Below are 16,642 nucleotides of genomic sequence, written 5' to 3'. Positions count from 1 at the left end.
ATGTGCCTGTGTGTTTTCTTATATAGTTTGTCTTGTGCTGCCAGATGTTCATCATAATCATTAGTACCCTGGCCACGTACATGACATATTGTCTAGCTCTCCTGCCCCAAAATTGATCTTGAGAACAGCTGAAGTTTTACATCCATCGTCATAGTGTGCGTGAGTTAGTACAGCCTTTAAGAAAAAGGTAAGACTGAATCAAATTTGTCAGTGTTGCAGTTGTACAATTATTGTGCTCTAAGGCTATGACATGTTTCTACATTTTGTTTTGTTCCCTGGAATATATCAGGATTATAACAGTGCTGTCCGGGAGATCATCAGCCGTCTTTATGCCTGCCCCATCATATGCGTTGGTGCAGAGGGACACGATGAAAATCCTGAAGGTAAGCAATCTTGTTAGAGTATTACTGTCAACGACCGATTTTTCGGACATGCCCGATAATTCGGACGCCTTCGCGGCACCGCCATGTACCCCATAGAGCCAAGGTACAAGAACGTCTGAAATTTCGTGCGCAAAAACCCTTCGACGTTCGATTTTCCGGACTTTTTGCCGTGACTGCCGGGCCGAAATCGCGTTGATTGAAGCCACCACTGCCGCTATTTCAATTATCTCGCAGCCTCGAACCGGCGCTCTCGCATGCCAATCCGCTGGCAGCCGTAGCCAACACCATGGCAATGCTATGCCTAGCTGCTTTGGCGTTCGCTATCAAGCTTCCTGCTGTTCGCAGCCGTCTTTTTCATTGAAAGAATTCGCGCTGTCAGCAATGGCACCGAATCCGTCTTTGTAATCCTCGCCGATGGCTTCGACGTGCAGAAAGCACGGTGCGCTACATATGCCGGTTTTCTAAAGTCAGCTTCGCCGCAATACAATTATCTTACGCGGTGAAGCTTATGCAATGTTTTGCAGTGAAGTGTGCCAAGAGTAGAAAGGGGCAACTGTCGTGGAACACAAGGTTTTGAAAGATAATACGTACGATAAGGTGTATGATTTCATTAACTATGCACGTGGGCACCCGCTGTCTCCTGTCACAGTACAAGTACTGATACGCCTAATTGCCGGCAGGCCTTCAGAGCTGTTTCATGCGAATAAGTGACCACCGCTGCTTTCTTTCCCTCGTTGACTTGCCTGCAATGACCCTGCAGGCGCTCAGAAACGGAGAACACCAGCTGGATGTCTGTTCTGTTGCCTATCCTTTTGAGGTTATGAGAAATGCGATGCAAATTGGGTACAACTACTACTTATTCTGGCTTTTCAGGAAGTGCCGTTTCATTGTGTATTCATCCCACGCAGCATTTCAGCAAACCTTCCTCCACCGAGGTCAGTAACAAAGCAGGATAGCCAGTCTTGACCAGTTATGTAGCCTGCGTTAGTAGATTGTCTTCCACCCTGTGCTCACGAGATCTTTTAGGGCATTGTCAAAACTGCTTGTTTTATAAGTTTGGAATTGGCAGACCTGAAAGGAAGCACAGGTTTTTTTTTGCACCTTTAGACCAAGGGTTCAATCTTGAGCACATGGCATTCGATAACAGTTCATACCATCACTAAACGTTTTATGGTTGCTGTACTATCTAACAGCTTGGAGAGAACCAAGGACAACCATTTTAGGAAGTGTGCCAACAATGTAGTAAGCCCTGGTTATGACTGGTGCTACATCAGGAGCGATGAAAAATGAATTTGAAGTTTATCGGTGGTTCTGAATCTTAAATAAATGTATGTAGCCAGTGTCTGTATTCATCTGTACATCATACTTAATGTTTGTAGCTTTAGTGGGTAGTCATATGTTCTACTTGTATAGGAGCACCCTGCCACAATTCCTAAAGTGCAGATCTCACACAAGGTAATACGGTAGGTGGCTTTTGGTAGTATTTTGGATATTAAGCTTAGTGTGGAAGCTTCCCATGTGTACTTCTCTGGGTTGAGGTTCTTTCGCTTGGCTATTTTAAATTTGAAAGACGAATTTGTGCTGACAAGGTGTAGTGAAATAACTATGACACCTAAAACTTGTAGAATAGTTCTTAGCCTGCTCATCACCTTCCCTTAAATGGCTACCCAGCCATGCAAGGCATGCATGAATGTAAGAAAGCTGCACTCTGAAAAAGAAAAGCGAAGATTGGATTTGCAGAACTTTGCATATTGTCACAGACACTTACCTGGTTTTGTTTGTAGCAATCACTCAGACCATGACATTGAATGTGACTGTTACATGACAGGGCTCGACTGAATCTCTATTCTTGCACATTGAGTCATTGGCCTTTGAGGTAATTGTTGTGCATTAGTAGAACTGCGAGTTGTGAGAGCTTCTTTTGTTGTCCTTCTGGCATACGTACATTTTTTGTCGTCTGCTCCTGGAGCAGGGGGAGAGCAAGCCCCTCTGCACCCACACCTTGTTCCTGTCTACTGTGCACTCGAGACATCATCTGAGTTCCTGCTGTTCCTAGAGTTCAGGGAGCACACTGTTGAGCACTGCGGCATGTTCAGCTCATCTGCGCTTGTTGGATCACGGCTACTCTTTGTAGTGTACCAGCTGTTGCGGGTCCTCCGCTACCTTCACGACCTGGGGCTGCCTCTTGGGCCGTTGACGCTTGCGTGAGTTATAGTATTCATTGCTGTAAGCTAGGCAGTGGAGTTGGGCCAGACCAAAATTTAGACGCTTTGTTTTTCTTGTTATGGGGCTGAAAACTTTTAGGTGTATGTAATTTTGTGTGCTTTTGCCAAACGTAAGGTCAATTTTTCTTTATATGACTTGTTTCTAATTTTATGCAAGTTCCTTTGCTTAGCTTTCTGAACAATTTTGTGAAAAATGAGTTCCTGAGATTCTTTTAAACAGGGTAGCCATTCCAAGTTGACACTTGCAAGAGTGCTTCTTGAAGTTTCTGAAGTGTTGCAACTCTTGTTCTAAGGTAGACAGAGCAATTCGGTCAGTTTATTGGATTCCTTGGATAATGCAGAAATCATTGATAACCTGTTCAGAAAAATTTGAGCAACTCCTTGTTCACAAAATTTTTCAGAAAGTTAAGTAATAATAGCAGAGCTCACATTTGCTGAACTAATGCTCATAATTATATCATGTATGTAACAACATTTGTTTTTCCTATGTGTAAGTATTGACAAGACATCTTGCCCTTACAGTCATTGGCTTTGAGTCCCCCTCCGGCTTATATTTCATGCCTAAATGTACTTGAACTATAATAAATAAATCGATATTGCTTTTGAGAATATTTCACTTTATCTGGGTTCATTATATTCAGAAGTAGTAACTTAGCATGAATAAAACCACGAGAACAAGAAAGACGGACAAGGACAAGCGCTTGTCCTTGTCCGCCTTTCTTGTTTCCGTGGTTTTATTCACGCTAAGTTACTACAAATATGGACAACCAAGTAGCTCGACAGTCAACTCTTCTAGAATTCATTATATTCAGGTTTAACAGTAATACTTTTCAGCATTTAAGGCTGATAAGTCGGTGTTCATGACAAGCAGCTGCCAAAAGTTGCACAAGTGACCCTGAATTTCTGCCCCCTTGCAGCTTTAGTAACCCCTGTAAAATCAGACCCTGCCCCCCCCCCCTTTTTTTTTGTTCCTTTACCAGCGACCTGAGTTTGGACCACCGCTTCTGGTTGCAAGCAACGCCGCCCTGGTGGCTAGCCCTGCAGGCTGACTCATGGGTGGAGTCGTCATTGACTGGCCAGCTGCCCATCATCAGGAGCTCGAGCTCTCGCAGGGTGTCACGCATTACACCCTCTGCGAGCATACAAGAAGAGGAGAAAGTTGAGCCTCTTCCGCCACTCAACGAGCTTGTCGACACCTGGGTCAAGGGCAAGCTCAGCAACTTTGACTACCTGATGGCACTCAACCAGGTGAATGAAACAGATAACTTCCTTTCTTTCTTTTTCTCCGTGTCACCTGGTCCCGCAAGAAAACAAAGGCTAATCAGTTCATTCTGATTATATTTCTCGACACTAGAGAGTACTGAAATATTCAAACTTTGGCATGATTAATTCAAATAGTATAACAAATTGTCAGATACAGCAAAGTAAATCTAAAATGTTTCTCGGTGCTATCACCGTGTAACATGTACACCTATGCTTGTAACAAATGTTAATTATAGTGAAGGTACTATTCTTGTGTCATGTCTGACTTCGTCATAATGAATTTTGACTATACATTAGCTGCAAAGGATCTATTGTGCTTAGTTCTCAGTGAGTTATTTGCCATTATCAGCCCAAGCCAACCTTGAAACAGGGTACTCTATCCAAAACCTTTTCACTTTAGGCTCATAAGCTCTGAAATTGACAACTAATCTCAGAAAAAACAATGATTTATCATTCAATCTTTGCCATTTACGTAAGATGAACAGAACAGCAGCCTACATCATCATTTAATTGTTGCTTGCAAATGTTACAAGTTAGAAATCACATGTAGAATAGGTGCTGGACTAGTGCCATCACTTTAATGAGTGCCATCACGTTTTTTTTTTTTATTCAGAGCTTTTGGAACAAGTTTAGGGCAGCATGCTACAGCTAAAAATAGCATTCTCAATGGAAACGCCAAATGCCATGTGCGTCTTGTATGTGCGTAAGCGCAGAGTCTCTTTCCTTGGAGCTGTCCCTATCATGTTTGGGCCACCTATCCTAAACTACCTACTGTCAGAAAAGTACTGTTGCAATGATAGGTGCTAGCAGCTTGCTAAACCACTAGGGAGCATGTGAGATTGCACATCTGTATCAAAGCGCATTTGGTATGATGCCATCAGTTGCGGTTGGACAGCCAAGTAGGCTTGTACTTGTTCAAATACTAATTGTGTTTCGTAACTCCTATCCGGTACCCCAGATTAGTTTATTTTGATTATGTTTACCAGTGATGTTGAAAAGTGTCTCCATAAATCAACAATTTATTCAGCTATGTGCAATATGCCTACTTTATCGTTGTGATCTGTGACCACAAGTGACAGATCATTTAAGTCCGTGTATGCCATTGCACTTTGCGACATTTTCGTCTTCTCATATTTTATTTGTTCACCGGCACATTTGTACATCATTTTCCCGCTCTGCGCTGGCGGTAAGTTACATAGTCATCTACAAAAACAAAGCAGTAATCACTCAAAGGCATCTCTGAATCTTATGTGAGTGTATCAAGGAACCTTTGACAAAATGGAAGTTTCGGAACCATCTATCTGGAGAAAATATGCGTAGAGGATATCTTCCTTGCAACATTCTTAAGAAGGAAGTTGGGCTTTTCATGTTATGTGTAGAATAGATAACTGGTGGTCTTCTTGAGCAACAGAATGCATGGTAAGGGATGGAAAAGGCAATAGAAGGCAGCAGATAATCATGCGGTGTGATAAAAATTAGCAACTGCATGCTCAGGAGGAGTTGGCTGATGCAAGACGGGGGTAATTCGAGATCCGGAAGAGGCCTTCGTCCTGCAGTGGACATGAAATAGGTCGTCGACAACGAGCCGGAGCAATTGTTTACAGATGTGAAGTTTCACAACATAGTTGCATGAAGGCGCAAACAAGCATAATCGCACACACGATGTGATGTGCAAACTGCTGTTTTATTCAAATTGGGAAGGCAAACTGTGTAGGATACGTGTCGACGAGAAGTAACAGAGGTACAAAAGATTGGAAAGTGATGCGAGATATGCAGGCCCATTCACAATCACTACTGCTTTCTGCTCTCGTCTAGATCAAGCAAGGCTATTTTGTGGTCACTCGACATTACAGAAGGAGTGCCAGCGCACAAGCCTGCAGAGACTTGACAACGAGCTCAAAGGCTCAAATAAGGGTGCATTCACACTGGTGATCGACATGTGGTCATGAAACTGAATGCAACTGCATATAAGGAGTGACTCATGGTGACCGATGTTCATACTGGCAGGTATGACCTGTCAACTCGCAGTCGGGGCTGTTCACACCTGCTCGCACAACCATCACCGCATCAGTCGGGATGTTGTGATGTGCTGCTTCTGCACCGCTGATTGGTTCGGCTGCTTTGAGACTACAGTCACGGTGCTGAAAACCAAGCAGCGAGTGACCTAGCTCAAATGGACACTCTTGGGCGAGAACGACCATTTGCAACCACCTTGGTCACGCAGCGTCCACAACTCGCGGGTTCAAATGCCGCCTAACTCCCAGTTCCTCCTGTCATATTGCACATCATCCCATATGCATGATTGCGTTGTCTTCGTTTGTGTCTCGCTAGGGCCAGGCAGCACAACTTCTCACCCGCGATCAAGAACCAGATAGATTTCGTACAACGTTTTGCCAGAGTAGTTTGTCACTAATGGCCTGTGGTTTTTGCCTGTTCGTTGGCAGCTGTGTGGTCGGACCGGCGCGAATCCCCAGCACCACCCCGTGCTGCCATGGGTGAGAGACCTGTCGCAGCCCGAGGGTGGCTGGCGGGACCTTAGCAAGTCCAAGCTGCGGCTGACGAGGGGGGATGACCACCTGGACGCAACCTATGGTTCGGCGATGCAGTCGCAGTCGGCCCAGCCCCAGGCCTATCTGCCCATAGACCGGGTTGTTCAGGTGAGTGAGGCCACAGGCCTTCCGTCTCTGCGATCTCTGTCTTGTCCTACAGTGATGCCATTGACTCTTTACCATCGAAACTAACAGCCGGGTATGTTATTGATGCTTGTGTTAGCGTATTACTATTAGGCAAATGGATGAGACTGATAAGATTACACTGATGGGACTAGAGCTGCATTTGTCGAGTGGGCCCTTTAGTGCTGCAACTAATCATTACTTGGAGTCCATGCTAGTCAACATGCAGGGACATTAGGCAAATGGAGCCTGTGATTAAAGGGTGCCGAGTGGATGGTTTCAATGTAGAGATTACACTGTGCCCCCTGTGTCGGTAATTAGAAAAGTCCATTAGTAATTCTGCTTTTTAAGGTACGCATCCAACGTCTGCCACCACAAATAATATGTTCCCAAAAAATTGCCTGTACATCTCCACCACTGTGGTTTGAATGTTAACCTTAAGCCTTGGTGGAAAAGAATTCTGTACGAAACTCGCGTATATTCCTGTTTGCCTAATATGTACCAGACCAACATTAACTACCCTTGTGCGAATAGTAATTATGGAGATTGAGACCGAATCAAGTCCGAAGCAAATAGTGACAGAAGTGAATCTGATCAAATATTGAATACATTTCTAATAGTTTTCCGATAATGGACAGCCGTTTTCGCCATTAATACTAAAATGGTGATCACATCCTAGTACTTATAACATTAGCAAGTTTGTCATTACAATGCACATTATCATGTGCTGTTCATTAAAAGCACAAATGTTTCATTACAAACAAATAAGCTGACGCATTTCATTTTTCAATATTCTAGCAGCCTGGCAACCATTTTGATTGTTGTCAAGTTGGATCCTGTCATTCCTGTTTAATTTTGCCATAGTGGTATTTGAGGATAGCCTCCAGAAATAGGTGGATGTCTTTAGGTCTTTTCAAATATTGCTGCATTTTCTGAACCAGTTCTCGAGAGTGCCATGTATGGTGCCAGACGAGTTCACATGGAAGTGCAGAACTAATTTTGCATGCCTCGTGGCCTTTACAGATAGAGGGGAAAAGTGCAGCAATGAACAAGCTCTGTCGTCTGCTGCGGGCAGTTAAGCCTTTTCAACAAACGCACATGCAGGAAAACAGAGGGTAGTCTCTTTTCGTTGTTGCAATCATCGCAGTCATAGTTTTACTACATCGAGGGAACGAATTGGTAGCCGTGGTTGTGATGTTTTGACAGAAAACGTGTTATGAAAAAAAGCCGTACGATCAGCTGTAATAATAGTGAGTTCCAAGTCTCTACTAACATGCCTTGACAGTTATTCAAGGATTGAACTTGTACCTTACATTCTTGCACTAGGCCTAGAGTAAGTGTTGTAACCGTCGCAGAAAATATTTACATCTATGCACCGTAAATCAACTAGCACTGCACCATGTCATCTGCTACCAAGAGCTTGCACGTCTGTGCTTCCAAAGTAGCGAGCGCTGAAGAACCGTGAACTCGTGCTGAACTGACCTTGCTCAAAATAAAATCGAAGACCATGGTGCAGACGATGTGTGCTGCGCTGCCACGTCGAGGGTAAATGTGCTGCACTTCTGGACCACTGCAGAAAGCACAGCCAAGCCATAGTGACCTTTTGCTTGCAACACTTGAAATCAATTTTGTGTGTCGAAAGCGAGTAAGAGAGTTTCTTACCATTCTGCACGTCTTTAATCATTGTGCAGTGACGTATTTGACGAGAGGCATTCTGTGTGTGCCCGATGTTCTAGGTGCCGCATCACTTGTCCGAGCTGCTTGCGGACATCACATACTATGTGTACTTCGCGAGGCGTCTGCCGCGAAGCATCCTATGCAAGCACGTCCGGCACAAATGGGTTCCCGCCGAATATCCGGCATCCATACAACGGCTGCAGGTATGTTTGTCTGTTTGTTTGTTTGCTTGTTTGTTTTATAGGACACTTGTCTACATAGTTGTATGGGGAAAGCAACATGAACAAGTTAATAAGGCAGTTGATGTAAATAAAGAAAGTGCACGCCGCATTGCATGCTTTTATTCTTTTTCTTTTCTCATGGTTCAGATCTTTATTATCATAGCGATAAAAGTTGCAGGAGGGAATGTTTTGCATGACAAGGTCCTAATGTGAGAACACTGAACAGGAGTCTCACAAGTGGTTTGAGTAAACATAAGCAATGTATAGGGCACAGACTTGAAGGTTAATGAATAAGTTTGAGAAGAAACCAAGGACCATGCACTGAACGGTGTAATGAAAAACAGGGGAAGCTAATATTTTTTTTGAGATTAAAAAGAAGGAACGGAGTCGCATGATGCGTAGAACAGATAACTGTTGTGCTATTAGATTGACAGAACGGATTTTAAGGGAAAGGAGGCACTATCATGGGCGACAGAGAACTAGGCGGTGTGATGAAATCAGGAAATATTCAGGCATAAGATGGTGTCACCTGGTGCAAGACAGGAGTAATTAGAGAATGCTGGAAGAGGCCTTCATGTTGCAGCGAACATAAATTAGACTGATGAGAATGATGATGAAAAAATTTGTGAAGGTAAATAATGGTAGCGGGACTAAAAGAGGGATAGCATCAGAGAACAGTCCGTGAGAAAACACAAAACAGTTACACAGAGCATAAGAGACGTAAGTAGCATGTTCGTGAATCACTGATTCAGCACTACTGAAGATCAAAAACAGAAAAAAAAATGTTGCGGTTTTGCCCAAAGGGCAAAGTGTCGATTGCGATAGCAAATTAGTAGACAGCCATAATAAGTAAGGATAGTAGTTTTATCGGCCGTATCGACTAAATTAACAAGCATGGTGTCAGCGCACACCGGGATACATACACACATCAGACTCAATTACCGCGGACACTCACTGACAAAATGCTGCCACAAGAAAGCATGGCAGCAGCAGTGAGCGAAGTGACCTTTATGCTGTCTTGTTGCTTCAACGCAAGCTGAGCGGTGAGAACATAGCACACACAAAGCTACAAGCCATAGGCCCACCTAAACTCCGCCCCCAAAGCACATCGCTTTCAAGATTAAGCCTGCGCGACTCCACCACACTGCCGAAGAACAACGTCCTCCCCCCCTCCCCCCCCCAGTACCTTGCGCATGACGAAAGGCGCCGCTCTTCCTCCCCGCTTTCCTCTCTTGCGCAAGCGAGATTGAGCGACGATCGTCGACTCACCCTTGCACGCTCTCACTCGCACATACAGCATACAGCGCGCGGCTATGGTGTTGTCGCCCTTGTACTTTATACGGAACATGACGGCGACGTCAGAAATGCAACTGAAGTGTCCATATAATTGCTATCGTTATAAAGAAATACAGACACACACATACACACAAATAGGGCATAAATTGTTCATACAGGCAAATACACAGAGATGACTTCATGAACCACAGCATGAATTGAGTAGTTGCACCGTAATGGGGACAATACTTCTTAACAAATATGGTCTTCCGTTGGAGACGGGGGCAATTTTGGGGGAAACACTCTCTTCTAGAGTGCTCCCACATCTTCTCGGGATTGCGCAACACGCAGCTCTCCTAAACTGTATGGAAGCATCTTTATCCTCCACTGTTAATTGCGAGGACACGCTCATTCCCTTTCACCACCTTGAATGTGCCAGTCAATAGACAGAGACTGGGAATGTGTCGTTCTAACCTGGTGTTTCTTTTTTTTCCTTATTTCTGTCTCTCTTTTTCAAAACATATGCCTGCATCATCTGCATATGCGCTTTCTGGAGTGCTGTGCCGTTGTCCTCTCCACCACTCCAGTATATCTACTTCGTCCAAAACCCTCCTCTTTTGTGTACGTGCATGCTTGTGTGTGGCTCTAACCTTCTCTGACCCCTCCTGTTTCAGACAAGTGTGAATGTTGTCTCCTCCTGAGGCAGTTACAAACATGTCTTCAAATCACTTATGTTTGTAAATATAATAAGACAATGATAATACACTAATAAACAATAGGCACACAAATATGTAGTATTCAGCAAGGCTGTGTGAATATTTGGAATTTTGAATCTGTAATACAGATGGAACGCTGTCGAATATAAATATAACAGTCATAGACATAACAAAGTAGATCTGAAGTGTTCTTTGCCTATATCAGCATGTAATGAACGTACTGTAAAATCCCGCATATAATACGAGGCAAGATTTGGAGATGGCAAAAAGCAAAAGAAAAAAAAAAGATCATCCGCATGCAGTTTGAGTGAGCCAAACTTTACGAAAACGTTTATTTAGATCAGACTGCACTTCATTCATCGTTGTCCTCCGTTGCAGTGTCTTTGGCTTGTCGCAAACTTTTCCAAGAGGTAGTCATCTTCTGTGCTGGTTGAAGGTGTTCGAAAGGCCTCACTTCTTAAAAGCGCGGCAAACAAGGTCTGCCAGCCACATTATGGTGGTTGAACCAGCACACTCCTAAATGGCGACTCCTGTACGCAAGATTATGAGGATCATGGTAACCATGCAGCAATAATGAAACCAAAACTTTGAGCCCAATTCCTGGCTGAAATTTTGGTTTGGATCTGCAAATAGCATGAGGTGAAAATTTGAGATGCTAATCGTTAGAAAAAATCCTGGTATTATATGCAGGTTTTTATGGTCTGTTTAGATCATGTACCGAATATATTGAAGGTATTTTGTTGGATATGCGACTACATTATAACACAGTTTAGTTACATTTCTGTTTCAAATTGAAGTACTCCATTAAAAAAATTTTATGTTTGATTTCTTTGATCACAATTATGGCTGAACATACTGTATTACTATGAATACTTCAGCCTGCCTGCCACGAAATATGGCCAATGCAACTGGCCCATATTCTGCTTCAATTACCATATTTAAAACAAAGTGTAATGCAGCCCGAAATCTTAGCATTCACTGAAATTTGATGGGCTGAAACTGCACTATGCTACTGTCTGTGCTTTCCAAATGATTAATTTTGTTTTCTTATTACTTTTGGGCCACCCGGTACATTACATTTACCAGAAGGTGATACCAGATTGCTAGATTACTAGATTGCTAGAAGATCACTAGATTGTAGAAGGTGATAGAGATGCCTGTTCGGTCTCCTGTCGAAATTTAGGCGTGGACGGTGGACGAGTGCATTCCGGAATTTTTCACGGACCCATCCATCTTTGAGTCCATACACGATGACCTGGAAGACCTTGGAGTGCCCGGCTGGTGCTCAAGTCCCGAAGACTTTGTGCGTAAGCATATGGCCATGCTTGAGAGCGAGCGCGTCTCCGAGCACCTCCATCACTGGATCGACATCACTTTCGGCTACAAGGTGACTAATGAGCTCTTGACTACATATAGTTCTGCATATGTGCCGTGGCAGTAGAGAGCCTGTGGCTTTCAAAAGTTCTGGTCGCAGGCCATATTGCTTTACTTTACCAAAAGAAAAGTGTTTTGAAGTTGCTTCAACGTACGAGATGTGCATCTTTACATTAAAAAAAAAACACACCTCATGCTTCAAGCACTGATGTGTGTAATTTGTCGTTGAACTGACGGAAAATTGATTTGTAAAATTGTGATTAAACTGGAGAGGAAAGGCATTGAAAGTTTGCAGGCTTCTACATTGATACCACTGTCTTTCTTCCCTGCTAAATTTGGCACGCTATATCAGTAAATACCAGAAGCCTTCCAGGGCCTCTGTTCTTAAACAGCATAAGGGTCTTTTAACAGTGTGAGGGAACGTGGAGATAAATAACAAAAATGGAAAGATGGCTGCTCTTTTCTTTATCTCTTACTTTTCTGCAATTCTTATGTGATGTTCTGTTCCTTTTATTATTAAGGTCAGAACTTCTTCAATACTGTTCTATTGCACCTATATAGCCTGCAACCTTCATATAAAGCTTATGTCTGCGGTGTTCTGCTGCCGAGTGTGTGTTCGTGAGTTTGTAGACTGACTGCAGAGGCTGCATTTCGATGGGGGCAGAATGCAGAAAAATTCCGGCAGAGCCTATCTCACGATTCATGTCGACATTGATGCAATTTGCATTGAAGCACTGTAGCAACACACAGTGTTTCCAAATTCTTCTCTCCTGTATAGCCGAATTCTTACATTTTCGGTTGCCAACTTCAGGCCTTGCCTCTTGCTCTCTTTGTCTGTCCATACATCCGACCCTGTGACACGTAACCCGTTTGCGGAGTGACAGAATGTTCACAAACCTAGTGTCACATGTATGGTTGCACTAATCCAGTGGCCGAAGATGCCTATTCCCAAGGTGTCTCTTCGGGCACATACCCAGCTGGCACGAAAGAGGTTAGATATGGATGGACATGCCCAAGAGTTTGTGATGTTTCTAAAGAATGCCAATGGCATTAAAATGCTCGCGTTCCATGTTTTGGGTTGATATAAAGAGTCTGAAGGGCTCAAAATTAATACCAAGCTCTCCTCTACAGCGTCCCTCATGTTAATCCTCACAATTTAAGAACAACGCACTAGCTGCACATTAATCAGCATTTCGAGAACGCATGAACTGCCATATTTTGGGCAGTGTGCATAGCAGGAAAGCTAGCTTGTCGCTTTCCTAAGAGATTTGCTCCCAGCACAAAACAGAGCTGTGGATGCCACTTGGTTATGTCTGGTCACCGCTACATTTACTGTTTATCACAGTTGAATCGTGGCGTGTCATCATAGCCATGAAAGGGGCATCGTTTCAACCCGTTGTCTTCGCTCACCTTCTCAGCTGACGGGACAGGCGGCCATCAAGAGCAAGAACGTGTGCCGGCCCCTGGTGGACGGCCATACAACGCTGCACAGCTGCGGCATGGTGCAGCTATTCTCCACGCCACACCCACACCGGGCAGCGTCCAGCCTCTACCTGTCCCGCTGCTCGGCGCCCAAGACATTCCGTTTCCAGCACAGCAGCAACACCGTCGCGTTGGGGTCACCCCAGTCGAGGGTGAGCACTGGAAGCCTCGTTGTTTGCTACGACTACTATTACAGTCAGCTTCCATTAATTCGATTTTGGAGGGACCGACGAAACCGGTCGACTTATTTGACGGGTTGAATACAGATACAAAATACAGAAAAAATGACCAAACACACTGCTGAATCATTTGGCAGTATTTGCCTAATACTAACATGCCCCCAAATAAAATGTGAGCCAAATTGTGTCTCCAAAGTAGAAAACTAATGTAGAAGTGACGTTAAAGCTCCTAAAGAGAGCAGCAACCTAATGCGCGCCTTATTTTTAGCAAGAGAAATGAGCAAAGTGTCTAATATGTGTTATACAGTAGGTGGCTGGTTTCTAAAGTCAGTTTTCCCGCGAGACATCTGTGTTATGCGGTAAAGCATATAAATGTTGAGAAGACAATTTTGGTTGCATATTCACTTGCTATTGCGCCGGCAATTTTCGGCCCAATTTCCTGGGGAAAAAAATATGCACATTAGAATTGGTTAAGTACTGTAATCAGACATGAGCTGCAGCTAATGCTTGAAAATTTTCCTGGACTAAGGGAGCCATCCTTCATTCTTTGACCCCTTCCCCCCACCCTTTCATAATAACGTTTTTACTACTACTATTACTACTACTACTTCCTAAGGCAGGCCAAAAGTAGGTGTGTTCGATGGGAGGTGACATGTGTTCCATGTATTCACTGTCCCCTAAGCACGGCTGAAACAGACGCTGCCCTTAATGTGGTCACTATAGGGGTCATTATAAGGGTCAGGCGCGTGGTTGCTGACTGGTCGAGTTCGAATTAGCCAGCATATCCCAATCTTAGAAAAGGAATAACGAAGGTTTGGGCCCATAATTATGCATGCGACCGTGCCGGGACCTTTTGTCGGCATCGAAATAACCGAATAATTTAATTAACCGGAGTTGAAGTGTAACAGGTCTACTGTAGTACTACCACACTGTTACAACAACTATGTTGTTATTACTGCTGCTACTTCAACTGCTACTGCTACTGCTCCTAGTACCACAACTGCTACAACACACTGAACAAACGGCACAAGCAACAGGACAACAGGAAAACAACAACAAGTCGGCCTTTGTTGTCGTCTTCTCGTAGTCCTGTCGTCTGCGCTGTTTGTTCAATATGTGATGTTCAACCAACTATCCAAAATAATTAGCACTTGAGCAACTGCTGTTTCTGCACTACTGCTAGCACTGCTGCTAATTCCTACTAGTATTGGCTGCTGCTGCTAATGACATGCTGAAGTCATGCTGAAGTAATGACTACTGTCCTCCTAGGAAGACTGCCTCTGGTACTCTTACTGCTTACTACTACTGTCACGACTACTAGTGCAGTGTTTATTCTGATGTAATGAAAGGGTGCACTTCTGAGAGCTCTTATGTATTACATTCATAATGTGGCTATGGGATTTTTTATAGGGCTCCTAGGTCACTCTGTGCTTGAAGGCGAGCAAGCAGTTTCGATCTCGCCTTTGCTACCTTCCTCACAGGCTCTCTTCCCCACTCAATGTGTACTTCTCTAGATCACACTTAGACACTATGCGAGTACAAAACATCACGTTAGAGCTTTTGTTTGAAAAACACCGTCAACTGCCGCTGTACTGTGACGCATGTACCGCGACCAGCTTGGCTTGAATCTCTTAGGCATTGTGTCATTTGAAATGCAGTGTGCGGATCACTGCTTGGACACTACCATGTTTTTTTTTTGATGCCCTAGCACTGTTCCACGGTACTATATAGAACACAATTTTTGTATTCCACTAACACTAGAGAGACATGCAGTCATTTTGATGCCTATCATGTATGCCTGTTCCAGACTTAAGGTACCGATAATGCATACTGTATGAAAGCCCTTGGTATAGGGCAGTCGTTGTGCACAATTTTGTGTTTTACATACGAGGGGGTCTGTCAAAAACAGATGTTTTCGATGCCGAAACTGAAAAAAATGCCACCGTTACCGATTGCCGAAAATGACGCAGAACCCAGAACATCCGGAACCAGAGCGGCTCCTTAGCATGACCTCCAATATTGGGTGCCGTGCTGAAAATTTCAGAGCGCATTTTCTGGAATTTGCGTCAGGACCATAGCCACCAGGTTCACACATAATCTGCTTATATAATAATTAAAGACTGCTAATAAAAAGAAATCGATAATTACCAGCCCTGCAGCTTTGACAAGATTACTTAAATAGCATATACTACTCATTTATAACCAATTTAGCCAAAGAGACATTTTGTTACAGTTGGCCTTTAAAGGTGCCTAGAAAAGTACAACATCTATGGGCAGATAAAAGATAATGTATGGGCACCAAATGCCCATAGATTATCTTTTATGCATAGACGCCTGTCTATCGCAACATGTCAGTCACTTTTCCACGCCATAGTCAAATAAGTGTTGCAGTTATGTCTTTTAGGTGCTCCCTTTAATGTGCACCATACTGTAAACAAAAAGCGGTGGGTATTTCTGCAAGTTGAATGCAGGCAGTCGTTTGAAAAAAACTGTAGGCTCTCCTTCTGGGAGTGCGGGACAATATTAGGCTCAGAGGTTCGTTGTCTAACAATGTCACGCATTGTCATTGACAGTGTCATCTAACAACTAAGCAGGTTTGCTGAACCAGGGCTCCGAGCTAGTTGGTACGGCGACATTTTGACGCAGGTAAAGTGCAAAAAACATGGAAAGTGTAAAGAATGAGGACATCGGAATGAGGACAGTGGGAAGAATGAGCGGCCTGTATATCTGCATTCTTTCCGCTCTCCGCATTTTTTTCACTTAACATGCGATAAAGATAAGCAGGTTTATTTGCCATGTTAAAAAAGTTAAGATTGGGTTGTAGTGGGCATTTCAATAGCCCTTTCAGGGCCATGCCAAGATGGTGTGTGAAAAGCAAAAGCTCTGTCTCTTTCTCTAATGAAAATAATGGAAATGTGTAGCATACAAGAAACACTTGGTCCGTGTTCAAATAATACATAAAGTGTTTTATTAAAAGGAGTAGGAAAGTAGATGGTAGATTGTTCACTCTTAGTGTCAATATGTAATCTGATAGTAGGTTCATTTCTTTTATTTTTATTTATTTGTTTATGAATACTGCGATTAGGTGTTGCCAATATCTTTGTAGGGTGGATACATAAAGGTACAGCAAGCACGTACAGGCGTACAAAGACAGAGAGGTGGGGAAAATGACAGT

The 16,642-nt window shown here is 43.6% G+C and overlaps 1 protein-coding gene across 5 annotated transcripts in view; it reads left to right on the top strand.

The window, feature by feature from the left end:
- Positions 1–16,642, top strand: part of Wdr81 (WD repeat domain 81) — an 84,004-nt gene that overhangs the window by 11,695 nt on the left and 55,667 nt on the right. For 4 of the 5 annotated variants that reach the window (XM_075675800.1, XM_075675801.1, XM_075675802.1 and 1 more), the window contains exons 4-10: positions 290–383; positions 2,353–2,587; positions 3,589–3,856; positions 6,316–6,528; positions 8,280–8,423; positions 11,616–11,819; positions 13,225–13,440. In XM_075675800.1, the coding sequence (XP_075531915.1) occupies positions 290–383; positions 2,353–2,587; positions 3,589–3,856; positions 6,316–6,528; positions 8,280–8,423; positions 11,616–11,819; positions 13,225–13,440 (1,374 nt within the window). The remainder of the gene's footprint in view (positions 1–289; positions 384–2,352; positions 2,588–3,588; positions 3,857–6,315; positions 6,529–8,279; positions 8,424–11,615; positions 11,820–13,224; positions 13,441–16,642) is intronic. The other variant, XM_075675799.1, reaches the window with a different exon arrangement.

The sequence above is a fragment of the Dermacentor variabilis genome, chromosome 11, assembly GCF_050947875.1.
Source record: "Dermacentor variabilis isolate Ectoservices chromosome 11, ASM5094787v1, whole genome shotgun sequence".
Classification (NCBI taxonomy): Eukaryota; Metazoa; Arthropoda; class Arachnida; order Ixodida; family Ixodidae; genus Dermacentor; species Dermacentor variabilis.
This window is presented reverse-complemented; position numbering and strand designations above follow the sequence as displayed.